This window comes from Centropristis striata, chromosome 14 (genome assembly GCF_030273125.1).
Source record: "Centropristis striata isolate RG_2023a ecotype Rhode Island chromosome 14, C.striata_1.0, whole genome shotgun sequence".
Taxonomy (NCBI): Eukaryota; Metazoa; Chordata; class Actinopteri; order Perciformes; family Serranidae; genus Centropristis; species Centropristis striata.
Window position 1 is genome coordinate 21,686,145 of NC_081530.1, and position 13,600 is coordinate 21,699,744.

Here is a 13,600-nt window from a genome sequence, read left to right on the forward strand (position 1 = left end):
AGTTTGTGAATTCCACCTGGAACTCGAGGGGTTACAGACCACCCCTTGCATGAGGAAACTGGAGACAAAGACAGAATGTGACTCTGTAATTCATAAAGTTTTTAAACAACAGTCATGGATTGTGGCTGCATCAAGGGCTGTGAAACACACTGCATCAATCGGAGATGAACCCAGCCCTTCTCCACACCCCTGCATGTTTTAAAAGCATAGGCTTGATGCAAATCAGAGCTCTCACACATTCATTTTATGATTTGAATGCAGTGTGGGAGTAGACTAAATGCACTTCTTCCCTGAAGCCCGTCTATGTTCAGAATATTATCTAGCCCAGTCATGCAAACAAGTGGGATTTTGACAATTAGCCTACACAGTAAATTATTGTGTGGCTTTCTGTTACTCCAGCATCCACCATCACGGTGCCCTTGAACATGGCACCAGATTATTCTGGCAACCTAACTCTCCCTCTTATATAAAAGATACAGAAGGAAAGTCTAAAAGACTGTGGATCTATCACTGAGCCAGCTGGTGAAACCTCTACAGTAGCTCAGTCAGAGCTCCTCTGTGCATCAGTTCCTAGATCTTGGTCCATTTTGCATAGATTTGCATGTTATAGGGATACATTTGCATTTAGTATGGCCGACAGAATGACCCATCCACCTGCTATTAAAATTCCTGTGAACTCTATAAGGCAGAATGTGACCGACTGTTGAATGTGACCGACCGACCATCTGGCACTAAACTTCTTCCAAGTCAGTGTGGGTATTTAGCAGATCTAGCCTGTTAAACAGAACAAAGCTAGCAAACTTTTCTAGTTTTTATTGTCATCACATCACATGAAAAGACCAAAACCAAAAACTGGGCATGGAAATCTAGAACTGGCTCCTATTGAGAACCAACTCCAAATTCATCAGATCCATCCGAAACATATGCATCCAGCTCTGAGCTCATAAATTGCTTTTATCAATGCCAGTATGTTTATTGCATTGTCTATGTTGCTGGAAACTGAAATTATTTTTTTGCACACAAAAAAACGGTGCCAAATATACAGTTATTGCATAAGAAAAGTGGACCCTATAGTTTCTACAAATTGTTACTCAAGTTGTAAATAATGAATTTGTTAGAGAGATGGTACATGTGAGATAAACTCAAAAGAAAGAATAAAGCTTATGTTCATGGTAATGTAAGAGTGTGGCTCATGGACATGTTTTTAATAGTTTTGGACAACAATGCAGCTCTATGGCACACAGGAATAGGCTTCAACAAGCTTTGGCTACTGGCACAATACTTAGTAAGATTGGTTTATTGTTCATGTTGACAGGAAAAACCCCCACAAAATATCACAACACTTTAACATCCTCTAACAAAACATCTTCCATCTCTGATGCCATAACCATTCTGCTGCAGAGCATCTTTCTTCAGGAGTGAGATTACTGCAATTAGGTTGGTAAAGCCGCATGTTAAGAACCCCATTGGTTCCAGTAAACTACATTAGCTGATTCCAATATGAACAGTATCATTTCCCTTAGTGGCACTGGGGTGGACACAATCATCCGCCAACACTGTTCAAAATAACACATAATGCAAAGACAACATGACTGCTATAATTGCTTGGTAATTGCAGCACAAGACATATCCTGGCCAGGAAAATCACTCTACAATTTACACCGACTGTAATCAGTAATGCTTTTCTAACAAAAATTATACAAGCAAAGCCTAGTACCTACTTTTTTATAACCGTTTTTGTTTTAAAAGGGCATTTTAGTAATTATATACCATTTCATTTTAGGCATGGAATTTAACTTTTTACTTATTTCTCGTGTAATTGACGAAGTTAGAGAGCAAAGCAAATTTTCAGTCTTGTCCGAATGGATCATAAAGTTTAATCTGAAATATATGCAAGACCTTCTGGCAAAAAAATGGATGTTGAGGAGAACAGAGTTAATATTCATAAAGAGAAACGATCTACAGATAGGAGCCTGTTCTGCTGGCGAGGAAGTAATAAATTACACTGATGTAACTGCTCATCTCAGCACCTACTGTCCTCCCACCTCGTACAGAACCCAAGCTCTGATAAAACATAAGCTCTCGTACGTCCTCTATTTGCAGATTGGTCTAGCTTGAGGGCAGTCTGCTGAGCAAATTAAAATATTGAAAGTAATGTTAAACTGGAAAATGAAATGACTTTTAAGTGAAACCAAATTTGAGCAGAGAGATCAGCACAACTTGCTATAATCTTCTTGAAATGAACCATGTGTGAATTGCTCTGTAGTTACTTGTTGTTTTTGCTCATACATTCATGAAATGCCAATACAAGTCTGCAGGGAAAGACAGGAGCTTTGTAGGTTTTGTATGCTTATTTGTATGCAGAGGACAATGCATTGTGCAGCCCAGGGATCTTGTAAATGTCGTGAAAATTAACTTAAAACTATACGCCTTCCAATTCCGATTACCAGTCTAATCATGAGTTCCTGCTTTCCACCCGATGGGTACAAGGCCTTACCCAAGTAACCATGTTCTGTAACGGAACCAGCACATCCATTATTACAAGCAAGGCCTGTCATATGCAATTACCAGTAGCTGATGGTAATTGCCTATGACAGACGAATGCTGATGGATGGTTTTGGATTCCAGTTCCTTGCGTCTCTTGTGCAGCAGTGAATACCATATTCAAACATCAGCATGTAGCGTGGCTACTGCTCCTGCCCCGCACCATCTGCTTGGTGCTGTAATGATAACGGCATCTGATAGCAATGCACAACATTAACATGCCTCGCTGTCTCAATTGTGCGGAGGAACTCTCCAATCAGCCTTCATTGCGACAGGAAGAAGAAAGAAAAAAGAGTGAGAAAGAGAGTCGCACTACACACACCAAGGGCCAGCCTCTCAGCGAAAGCCAGTGATGGAAACACGTTGGGGTTCAAATCCACATTTGGCACTGAGGACCTGGATTATGTAGTCTTGATGCATCATTAGCCCATGCAATTACAGCTCACAGTGCAAACATGGCAGGTTCATGAAGCTTGGTTGCAAGAAAGAACAGAGATGGATAGGCCAAGGTTTTTTTTTTTACTCACACAGGCCTCACGGTTCACAGGATGCAGAGCTGAGAAGATGAAGTTGGGAGAAGAAATTCACAGAGGAGGGGGAGGTGGGGGAAATGGGAGATAAATTGCGTGGAATCGGCACGCTGTATTTTTCACTGAAAGGGGTCAATGTTTCACAACAATCGTTGCTGCTGGTAAACAGGGAGGCCATGGCAGCCGAGGGGAATCCGTCAAGTTAACAGCTCACTGTTGCTACTGGATTGTGACTTAAATCCATGCTGCCCAGCGGAGGCTTATAGGGCTCTATGGTATCCTTGCACTGCCTTGCCTAACCCCAGATAACCCCCACACGCACACATTCAGCAGTGGATACCCATGACAGACTGAAGATGTTCGTCCCATTTTTCTTGCATTAACCACTAATGAGGACATAAATACTGACTTTTTATCAATATCTGTGAGTAATCCGGATGTGCTCATGAAAATTACCAGCCGGCAGGTCAAGACATATTGTATTCTTTATTCATGCAGTAAACTGTACAACTGCCTTCCTATATGCCGATATTTATTATTGGTTCATTTTCTGAGTCTCTGTCATAGTGGCTATAGGTACTGTCATATGATTAAGTATGATTTTAAGCATAATTTGATGCCTGATTTTACTCACTTCATGGCTGACTGAAGACAGTTTGGTGCTCTGATTATCCTTTAATATAAAAGGGATTGAGACTAGAGATTTTGCTAATTCCCCACAAATTCTTACCATGGCTAATATAAAACTTCCATCCATCCATCCTCTTTTTTGCCACTAATGTAGGTCAAATTCAAATGACAGCACACTAAGCAAAGTAGCCCAGAATTCCTTTCTTAAAGCCAGCATCTCCCAAAGCACTCGCAGGCCATGTGGGATGTGTAATCCCTCCTGCATGTTCTTGGTCTTCCTGGGATGTTTCCCAGGTGGACAAGCCTGGACTATGTCCATAGGGAGGTGTGCAGGGACCCTTACTGATACGATTCCCAAACTGCTTCAACTATTATTTAACACAAAGGAGCTTTGGTTCTACAGAAAGATGTTTGTGTGTCCTCACCCTATCCCCAAAATTGAGCCCATTGTGAAAAAGAAAAAAAAACTCATTAAAGCTTGAATCTGCGATCTTATTCTTTCAGTGACTAGCCAGAGCTCATGGCCAAAGGTAAGAGATCAACTAGTAAATCCAGTGCTTAGCCTTCAGGCTTACCTTCCTCCACAGTCAAGTACAACACCCACGGGAGTGGCATTTTTCTACCAATATACCAGTTGATTTAAGGCTCCATCTTACCCTCACTCATGAACAAGATCCAAATTTACTTGTACTCCCTCACCTGAGCCAGCAACTTACTTCTGAGCTGAAGGGGGGCAATCTGGCAGAGTGGGATGGCCTCAGACTTGGAGCTGCTGACTCTTATCTCCGTCGTTTTATAGGCTGATACAAAGCAAACTAGTTCACACCAGAGGTCAGAGTCAGATTAAGCCAACAGCGCTACATCATCAGCAAAAAGTTGCGATGCAATCCGAAGATAACGAAACTGGACACCGCCTATGTCTCAGCTGTGCCTTTAAATTATACCATAAAAATCATCAGGGCAAAACCTTGGCAGAACCCAGTGTCTTTTGAAAATACCTTTGACTTATTGCTGTGGATAGATACACAGTTCTCATTCTGGCAAACGAGTATTGCATCAGTGGCGCGGACATCTCTTATACCCGGTCCTCCCCCACAAGACACTCTGCAGGACATGTCAAAAGCAATTTCTAAGTACAAAAACCACAAATTGTTGGGCAAGCTCCATGACCCCTCCAGTATTCTACGAAGATTTAAAAGATTAAATAGGTTCCACGACCAGGACAGAAGCTGCACTGCTCTTCCTCAATCTGAGGTTTATCAATCGCCTCAAGCGTTCTTTCTCATACCCTTACATAAGACCTCCTGGAGAGGATGAGCACAATGTTTCCCCTTTTTTCAGAAGTATGAACCATCCACCCACTCTTATCTGATTTCAATCACTTATTTTGCTCTACTTTGCAAGACGTTGGTAAATATGTATTCCTATAGAGACAGCCTAGATTTGCTGAACAATGAAACAAATGAGAAAACACTTAAAAGACAAAACCTGACTGCATCAATTTAAGGAAAAACTTACTGTGCCACCAACGATCCTGCCCAAGGGGTACCAGGCCCTTTCATCAAACCAGTTGAGGAACTCGTAGAAGCCATTTGTGGTGAGATGGTGCGTTGATCTGTAATTGAACCTGAAGCAAGAGAAGAAAAAGAGGAGAGGGCTGGCTGAGTACAAGGCAAAATAACAACCACACAGAGAAGAAACATCCATTTCCATTTATAGACCATATTTTGCTAAAATGTTATAGCTACTGACAGACCAGAAAACACTTAACTCGAGGAAAGAAAAGGTTATTTCATTTCCAGATTTTCTGAAGGCGGTCTGAATGGGTAAGCTGCAGAGACTTTGCCTTGTTAGAATAGGGAAGATAAAGCCACCATTCACTATGTGCGCCTTTGTGCTGATGCCAACATCTCTCAGGTCAGCCCTCGGTTAAAAAAGAGAGATGAAGGGCGCTCACACATACTGTGGCATTTTCCAGAACAAAGCCTGCTTATTGCACAGATAATTCTAACTGCAACCGCCGACATGTGCTGAGGTGACAAAGGCGTAAAATGGGCCTGGTGTTGGAACAGAGAAATAATAACAAAAAAATTACAAACAAAAAAAAACCCCTGAAAATAAATATAAGGAATATCGCAGCAAACAGGCCTTGATTCACACTGTAGCTGTGGTAAGCCGAGGGGGTTGGAACACTGTCAAGCAGCAGAACGAAAGAGCTGACACTGTTGAGAAGACTGCTGCCAAAGAGAACGAAGCAAGTGTTCAGTACATTTTCAGAGGCACCTTCTTCACTGCACAGCTCATTAATGTGGGCTGCATCATAGTATGTTCAGAGGCCCATATACCTCATATAATACACTTCATACATAAAAGGCCCTAAAGCTAGGCACAGCAGTTTGCCGAAGGACAATTACCTGTTCAGGCAGTCTCTAATAGAGGTATGTACCAGGGAGTACAGATAATCATCTGGTCTTTTAAACACTAAAGAGGGTCTTTAATTTTGACCATATCAAATATAATAAAAGCATCACTAGATGAACAAGGCACAGTTACATGGAGGAGCCTTAGATACAACAAAACATTTTCTATTTAACAACCTTTATTTTGGTGTATCAACTGCAAACATGCATGCGTGGCTGGCAGACTGGGGAGCCTTACAATGCTCTTTGAATTTGCATTTTAGATTTGAGTGACTAAAATCAAAAGCAGGATCAGCCATCTTTTTAAGAATATGTCAAGATGAAAAGCTGGCCAAATCTTACAAATGGCACAATTTCAGTCTAAGCAAATTGTAAATTAAGATGCATAACACCACTACAGTGGTGCAACAGTAATTCCAAGAGTGCTGTTTAGAGGCTAACATGTACGCAAATCACATTTAATCACAAAATATTCAGGGGTTGCCATCTGCATCTAGATTGGGATCTGCATCAAACACTGAGACAATACCATATTATTTATGTATGCACATGCAATAGTTCATAAAACATTAAATCTGTAAAATAAATTATTGGATGTGCATCTTAATCCAGATTTGTACCAAAATGGCCTGATCTATCAGTAATCAAAATTTCACAGAAATCTCTTGACAGACCAACAAAGACAAAAAATACTTTAGGCAACTAAGCATTGCTAATTAAGGCTAGGTTCATTCTGTGAGTTAAGAAATATCAACACACAAGCAAAAAATAGTATGGCCTCAAAAAGCACAAGTAACACAGGCCTGTCAACAGCCCCAAACCAAATCAACAGCATTTCCTCAGTTCCATTTACTCCACAGCTTGAGATTCAGTAGGCACTTATACAGTTTAAAAATGTTGTGTGTTTGTGAATGCAACACAGGAGGAGAGGCAGCAGCAGAGTTGTCACAAAGCTGCTGGAGTGTGTGTCGCTTACACTCACGATCAGGACAGTGTGTTTAAAATTGCTGGCACAAGGTGCAGCTCATTAATCATCACAAGATTTTCTACCGCCTGCACATCGCACCTGAAGCCGGAGCTTTTCTCCCTCATGCAGAGCCTCCCATCTTGGCTCTTGTTTCCGGAAAGAGCCTACGGTTGCCAGACATTAGTCATTTCAAAGCAAATGCTGAGAACTGGTCTCTTGTGTTCATCTTGAGCATCAAATGTCATTTCTAAAATATCCAACTTTTCCAAAAAATGATTTCACTCTAAATGTCTGTTTTGAGACTTCTCGAATGTGACTGCATCTGTGTTTATGTAAGATATGTAATACATAATGCATTTATATGCAGATATAAAGCATTAAAGTGCAACACATTAAACAGGTTTCACTGAAATTTCAATAATACTTTGATGTTCCTTGCCTCGGAATGGAAAACAACCTTCAAACTGAGTGGATTTCCAAATTGTCTGACATCAGTCATTACATTTATGAGTACATGGGAGCAAAGTGATCATAAATTAGATGTGCAAAATTATCTATCCCTTTTATGCAACATTGGGGCAAAAGGGGGGGAAGTAAAACTAATAAGCTTTGTGCCTCTTAAAGTGATCTTGAAATGTTATTGACATGACTGTTTGTCCTTGTGCTTCATATCACTCATCAAACGGAGGCCTAAGGGTGTCAATCTGGGCACAGCTCAGCCTTTGACAAACAATCCTTCCAGATGGAATCTAAGAGTCACATAGTCACATTTTTTGGCTGGAAAAGTTTACCTCAAAAATTGCCATCAAGGATTTAATCTTGGCATCACAACTTTGTACTTCGAAAGTTTGGTTGGCTATAGAAAAATCATGATGGTCCAGACAATCATTTTGTTCTCCCTAACTTTGAGTCCATTTCTTTAAATACTAAGGTGTGAAAAGAACCACAATGTTACAAAGTTAAAAGCTAAAGACGCAGCCAGGTGTGTGAGAGTTCTACCACAACAGGACTGCTGATGGAATTGTCCGGCCACTTTTGCGTCATTGTTCTGCAGTTGTCAAATCAGCGAGGCAGAAACAAAGGGAATTCAAAGAAAGCATTCTAAAAGACAACTTTGCACACTGGCAAGGCATATCCACAAAACCCATTTTCCAATGATCTCGTGGACAGCCGAGCGGAGTGCTTTATCCCTGCCCTTGTCACTTTGATGGGGCGGATAATGTAGCTCTGCCAGGCACATTAGCAATTTAATGCATAGCTGCCAATATGGTCTCAGGCCACAGAGCACATGATGACTAGTGATGCCACTGCAGCACCTCCAACCACCAGGAACTGAGCATCACACCTCTAATACCGTAAAAAAAAAAAAAAAAAAAGAATTGGATTGATAGCTAGGAGGAAGAAGGGAAATGGCCACTATATCAACTCCTCATAAGATATCTCAAAGCAAAAATGAAAATTAGGAGTGGCATATTGTGCACTTTAGATCACTTGGGGCCCCCTGCAGGCATCATAATTCACTTTAATCAAGGTCCGTTTCACTGATTACCAGTTTCCTGTTGAGACAGGGCCATCATCATCAGCATGACTAAGTGGGCTCCATAGCTGTTTACAAGCCAGTAATGCTTCATTCAGTATCGACTACATAATCAGATGCATCATTGCCTTTTCCCCACTGGTTCGCGATATGGTGAATGTCTAAATAGACTTTTGGTTCCAGGGGTGTAATCATCACCTTGACTAATTAGCAACCTCTGTCAAACTCTGAATGAATAACATGGAAATGAGAACCTGATTGGGGAACCAGAAGGCCAGCGGGCACATACAACATGAGCCTTACACTTATCAGATGGGCATGTTTGAGCATTGCCAAGGCATTTCGGGGTTTTTTTGTTTTGGGGTTTGTTAGTTTTTTTTAAATCAAGGCTGCCATTTTAAAAGACTATAATGAAAGGAGCAGAACTCATCAAACACCTCATTAAAGGGTTTGTCATGGAAGAAGGGGCCGTTGATAAACTAAAAGTGGGGGATATTGATACCATGCAATACCAGGTCAAAAGTATGACAGTTAATATCAGCTACGAGACACAATGAAGGTAGGGCACATATAAAAGATAATTGTTGATGTAGATATATTTTTTTTTTAAATATTTGGGATTTTATGTTAATGCAAATGTGTTTTGTTTGTTTATTTAAATGATCCCCATTAGCTACTGCCAGGACAATCAGCTAGTCTTCCTGGAGCCCACATCTAACATACAATGCATAACACATTAAGAGATGAAAATTGAAGATGTAGGGACAGGCCGATAGTTGCACTCATCAGAGACTATTGGCCTTCACCCAGCAATCACAGTTACTTCAGGGTGACAGCACAATATTTTGACCAGGAATGGGAAATAGTATTTACTAGATGTAACTGCAGTTCTATGAATACATACGAGGACCACGGCCTACTGTGTTGTGTTTTTTTATTTTTAAAAATAACTAAACAGATTTGCATAAGCCAAGCATAGTTGTCCACTCCAATGTTGTTGACTGTATATAATACTTGACCATCTCTTTTTAATGGTACATTTTGAACAAATGTGTGATTAATTTGTGATCGACTATGGACAACCAGGATATTATCATGATATTTTAATTAACTGACAGCCCCTAAAAGAATATACAAAATGAGTATTTCTGGAGGATGGGAAAGTTGATACAAGATAAAATAATTTTAAAACTAAGACAGAAAGAAACCAACCTAAAGTTGAGCTATATTTGCCAGTTGTTTAAATGTCTCTTCCACAACTGTGGTTGCTGTTTATGAGGCAGTAGAGTAAAGGGTTAGCAGCTAGTAAATTCAGACTCCAACTTATGAACACTTCTGCAGGACAGATTGCTGGGACAGCACAAAAATCAGCATCATCCAATTAAAGAACAGTCTTATAAACCACTAGATTTACCTGCAACCCTAACTGCAAACGTGGTTAGGCTTCTGGAAAAGCCCCTTACTTATCGTTTTTACAATAACTTGAATAGGATTACAACTATCTGCACCCCACAGAATTTTACCTTTTAATAGTCCTTCAATAGGATTTTCTGGTTGAATTAGCTGAGAATTGCATGATAGTTAGTTTTCCGTCACACTGCACACTTTCCCAGTCCTGCCCCAAAACTAATACCTCCATGCTGGTGGAAAAGGTCACACTAACTGGCTCACTGGACAGCTGCCAAATAGCTTTAATAGTGCTGAGTGTCCTGCATGCCTGCCATCATCTGACAAGATGAGGCATCCTGGCATATCATCTGGGGGCTATATCACTTCAATGGGAGGGTGGTGTATATGCGTGTGGTGTGCGTGTGTGTTCCTGATGGTTCAATGACCCAGTAAGGTAATTGCATTCTGTGGATGTGTGATGGCAATATTGTGCACATGGTACAAGACATCACTTAGTAAATCCGAAATTAAATACTGGCTGTAATTACTAGGCTGACAGCTTATGCAGTAGGTTCAATGAGGCAACGTCTCAGTTGATGGGTTGAGGGTTGTTTATAGAAACCAGAGCAGCAAAAACACATGAACAGTATCAGTGGGAGATAATTTCCAAACCTGCAGCTAATTATTCTGCCATTTTCAAAAATTCTTAACAGGCAAAAAATAATATATTATATATATATATAAAATTATTCTAATTGCAAATGTGAGAACACTAGCTGACACTGCAGGAAGCATTATTCCAATTGAATCTTGAGTACAGAGCTCATCTTTGGAGATGAAGAGGTCCAGGAAGCATCATTTAATCCTAATACTATTGGAAAAACTCGACCCAAAAGATTTTTCAATATTAAACACTCTCCTGGTCTGCATGCTTAAAACCTAGCAGTAAAAATAATCCCATTGTTGTTCTTTAGAAATATCAGTGGCTGTCTTTACTGTTAATTATTTTTGGTTGCAATAATTCCAATGGCAACAAGTCCAAAGACCCTCCCAAGGCCAGCAAATAGCATTCTTAGAGGCAAAGACAACAGTGAATATAGATACTGGGCAAGTAACGTTGGACAAAAACGGGCAAAATTGACAAATCGAAGTACTCCGTAAGACATGCTGAAAGTCTTTGCAAGAAATTCAAACAAACCTGTAACATTGGAATTTCAATTAAAATACTGGACTGATTAAATATGCATTTGGATCAAAGCTTGGCATTGGACTGATACAAAAAAATGCCCCTTAAATCCAAGCTTTTCTGAATGAACCAGCTGGCAATGGTAACACAAGCAGATGGTTTCTGTTTTTGTGCCTTGGTGGGGTGTAAGATCATCATGTCAATATGCAAAGAGACTACTGCCTGTTGGAAGTAAATGAATGAAAATTGAAAAATTACATTGCATCTTGAGGTAAAGAGACATAATGGCATAAATATTGACATGCCGAGGGGTATAATTTCAATACACATTACTGTGCTCCAGCTTTAACTGGGAATACCCAATAGACACAGAACAGCGATAAACTAGCATTGTTTATTTGCTTCAGAACCACATTTTGACAGTCAAGATAAAGATTCCACTATAAAACATTTCCGGTTGTGAAAAAAAGGCTGTTGGGAGCAGAGTTATTCAATTCTGAAATGGGGCACAGCCTGATAAAGACTAGGTCCTATTCTGTGAATATGTCAATGCTTTTTCTCTTACTCTAATAGCAAAAGGCGTAAAGAAGCTTGGTGTTGGACATTTGTTTAGTTTTAGAATGTGCTACTTTTTGTGTAAAATACTCAGTCAGAGTTATTTGAAGGCAATTAGCCAATGAGCTCTACATTTTCCTGACATCAGAGACAGCAGAGTCACTGCTATTGACATCCTAATTATCTTTTCACAGACGCACAGGCTCTTATTCACACCTGTGTGAGAACAGCTTGGCAATACCTATTGCAATGACACAGACTTATAATGCCTTGTGGGTCTAATAGAACAATCGATCTTGAATTAGGCTATTTTCTTAGCCAGGCCAGACAAGATGCTTACACAAGCTATAAGCAGACGAGGTGAGGCGCTGAATAATAAATTTCCCAAACAGGGCTAGGAATGCACAGTGATCATACATGCAGTAGTAGTAGATCTAAAGCAGAATAAGCCTGAAGTACGAATGCAAAGCATTTGTCCACTGCTCTGATTTATTGAGGTAGCACATGGCTGAGGTGAGTGCACATAGCTGAACTAAATCACATTTCTAAGAATCAGTTTTATATAGTGCTGGGTACCGAACTTCGGTTCTTTTAAGGCACCGACCGAAATGCTTCGGTAGTGCCGAGTATCAAAACAGGCCTCGTCTTTCGGTGCCAAGTTTCGGTACCAAGAGGATAATCACATGATCAAGACATGATCATGCTGCCAGCGATTGGCTGTAACATTACATGTGATTGCGGAAAGCAGGAAAAACGAAGATACTTGGATGTTTTGTGGTTATGCCCACACACAGGGTCCACGTGTGTCTGTGTTGGCAGTGTGTGTGCGTCATCGAAAAAATGCTACCGAGGTCAAAAGTGTGGCTCCATTTAAAGATTGATGCCACTGCGCGGTACAATATATGCCAAAAACTCATAGTTGCTAAGGCAGGCAGCACAACTAATTTGATGAAGCACCTGATGGTGCACAAAATCAATTTAAGAGCAGAAAGTTGCTACATGTCTGACTGCAAGATAAGTGGACCACAGCCATCCTCCTCTCAGCATCTATCCTGATTGTCTGTTTTTCTTCTTCTTTTTCTCCTTCTTCTTCTTCTTGTTTCCAGAAGAAGCCAAAGCTCTCTGCCCTTGAGGAGCTATTTGCTGATGAGGACATGGCAGTTGAAGACAGACAAGAAAACACTCTCAGCACCACAGAGAAGATACAGAAAGAGATACAGCTGTACAGAGGTCTGCCATCTACCCTAACCTCAGTGAATCCAGTGACCTGGTGGTGGAATATGAGGGATACCATGCCAATGTTATCAAACTTGGCAACCAGGTATCTCTGTGTGCAAGCATTATCAACACCCTCGGAGCGTACATTTTCTAGTGCTGGAGACACCATCAGCCAGCAGACATGTCCATTTTTTGGAAGAAAAACTGTTAAGTAATGTATATAGCAGTGCGCATTAGACACTGACCTGTCACTTGTTTGCAAATGTTCTTTTTCACTGGAAATTATTTATTTTTTTCTGTAGGAAAACTTTGAGTGGAAAAATTTGAGCTGAAAAATAAAACCCAAGATTTGTACTGTAATGTGTAATGCAATTTTCTTTTTGTTAGAATTGATCCTATAAAATTGGTACAGAAAAAAGTATTGTTCAGGAACCGGTATCGAAGTGAAGGTATAGGTATCGAAAATTTTTGATTGATACCCAGTCCTAGTTGTATATATGTATATTTATTAATAAAAACATGCCATATCTTGATATATATCAGTATGGAGATATTAACAGACCAATATTGGTCTTGATAGAGCTTTAGTTGAAGTTGAAGTTCTTTAATAGCATGCAGTAAATA

At 40.2% G+C, this 13,600-nt stretch overlaps 1 protein-coding gene across 1 annotated transcript in view; it reads right to left on the reverse strand.

Annotated features, from left to right (window-relative positions):
- The window catches only part of stt3b (STT3 oligosaccharyltransferase complex catalytic subunit B), an 83,819-nt gene that overhangs the window by 42,545 nt on the left and 27,674 nt on the right, over nucleotides 1–13,600 (reverse strand). Inside the window, exon 2 of the mRNA XM_059349320.1 lies at nucleotides 5,223–5,331. Within this exon, the coding sequence (XP_059205303.1) occupies nucleotides 5,223–5,331 (109 nt within the window). The remainder of the gene's footprint in view (nucleotides 1–5,222; nucleotides 5,332–13,600) is intronic.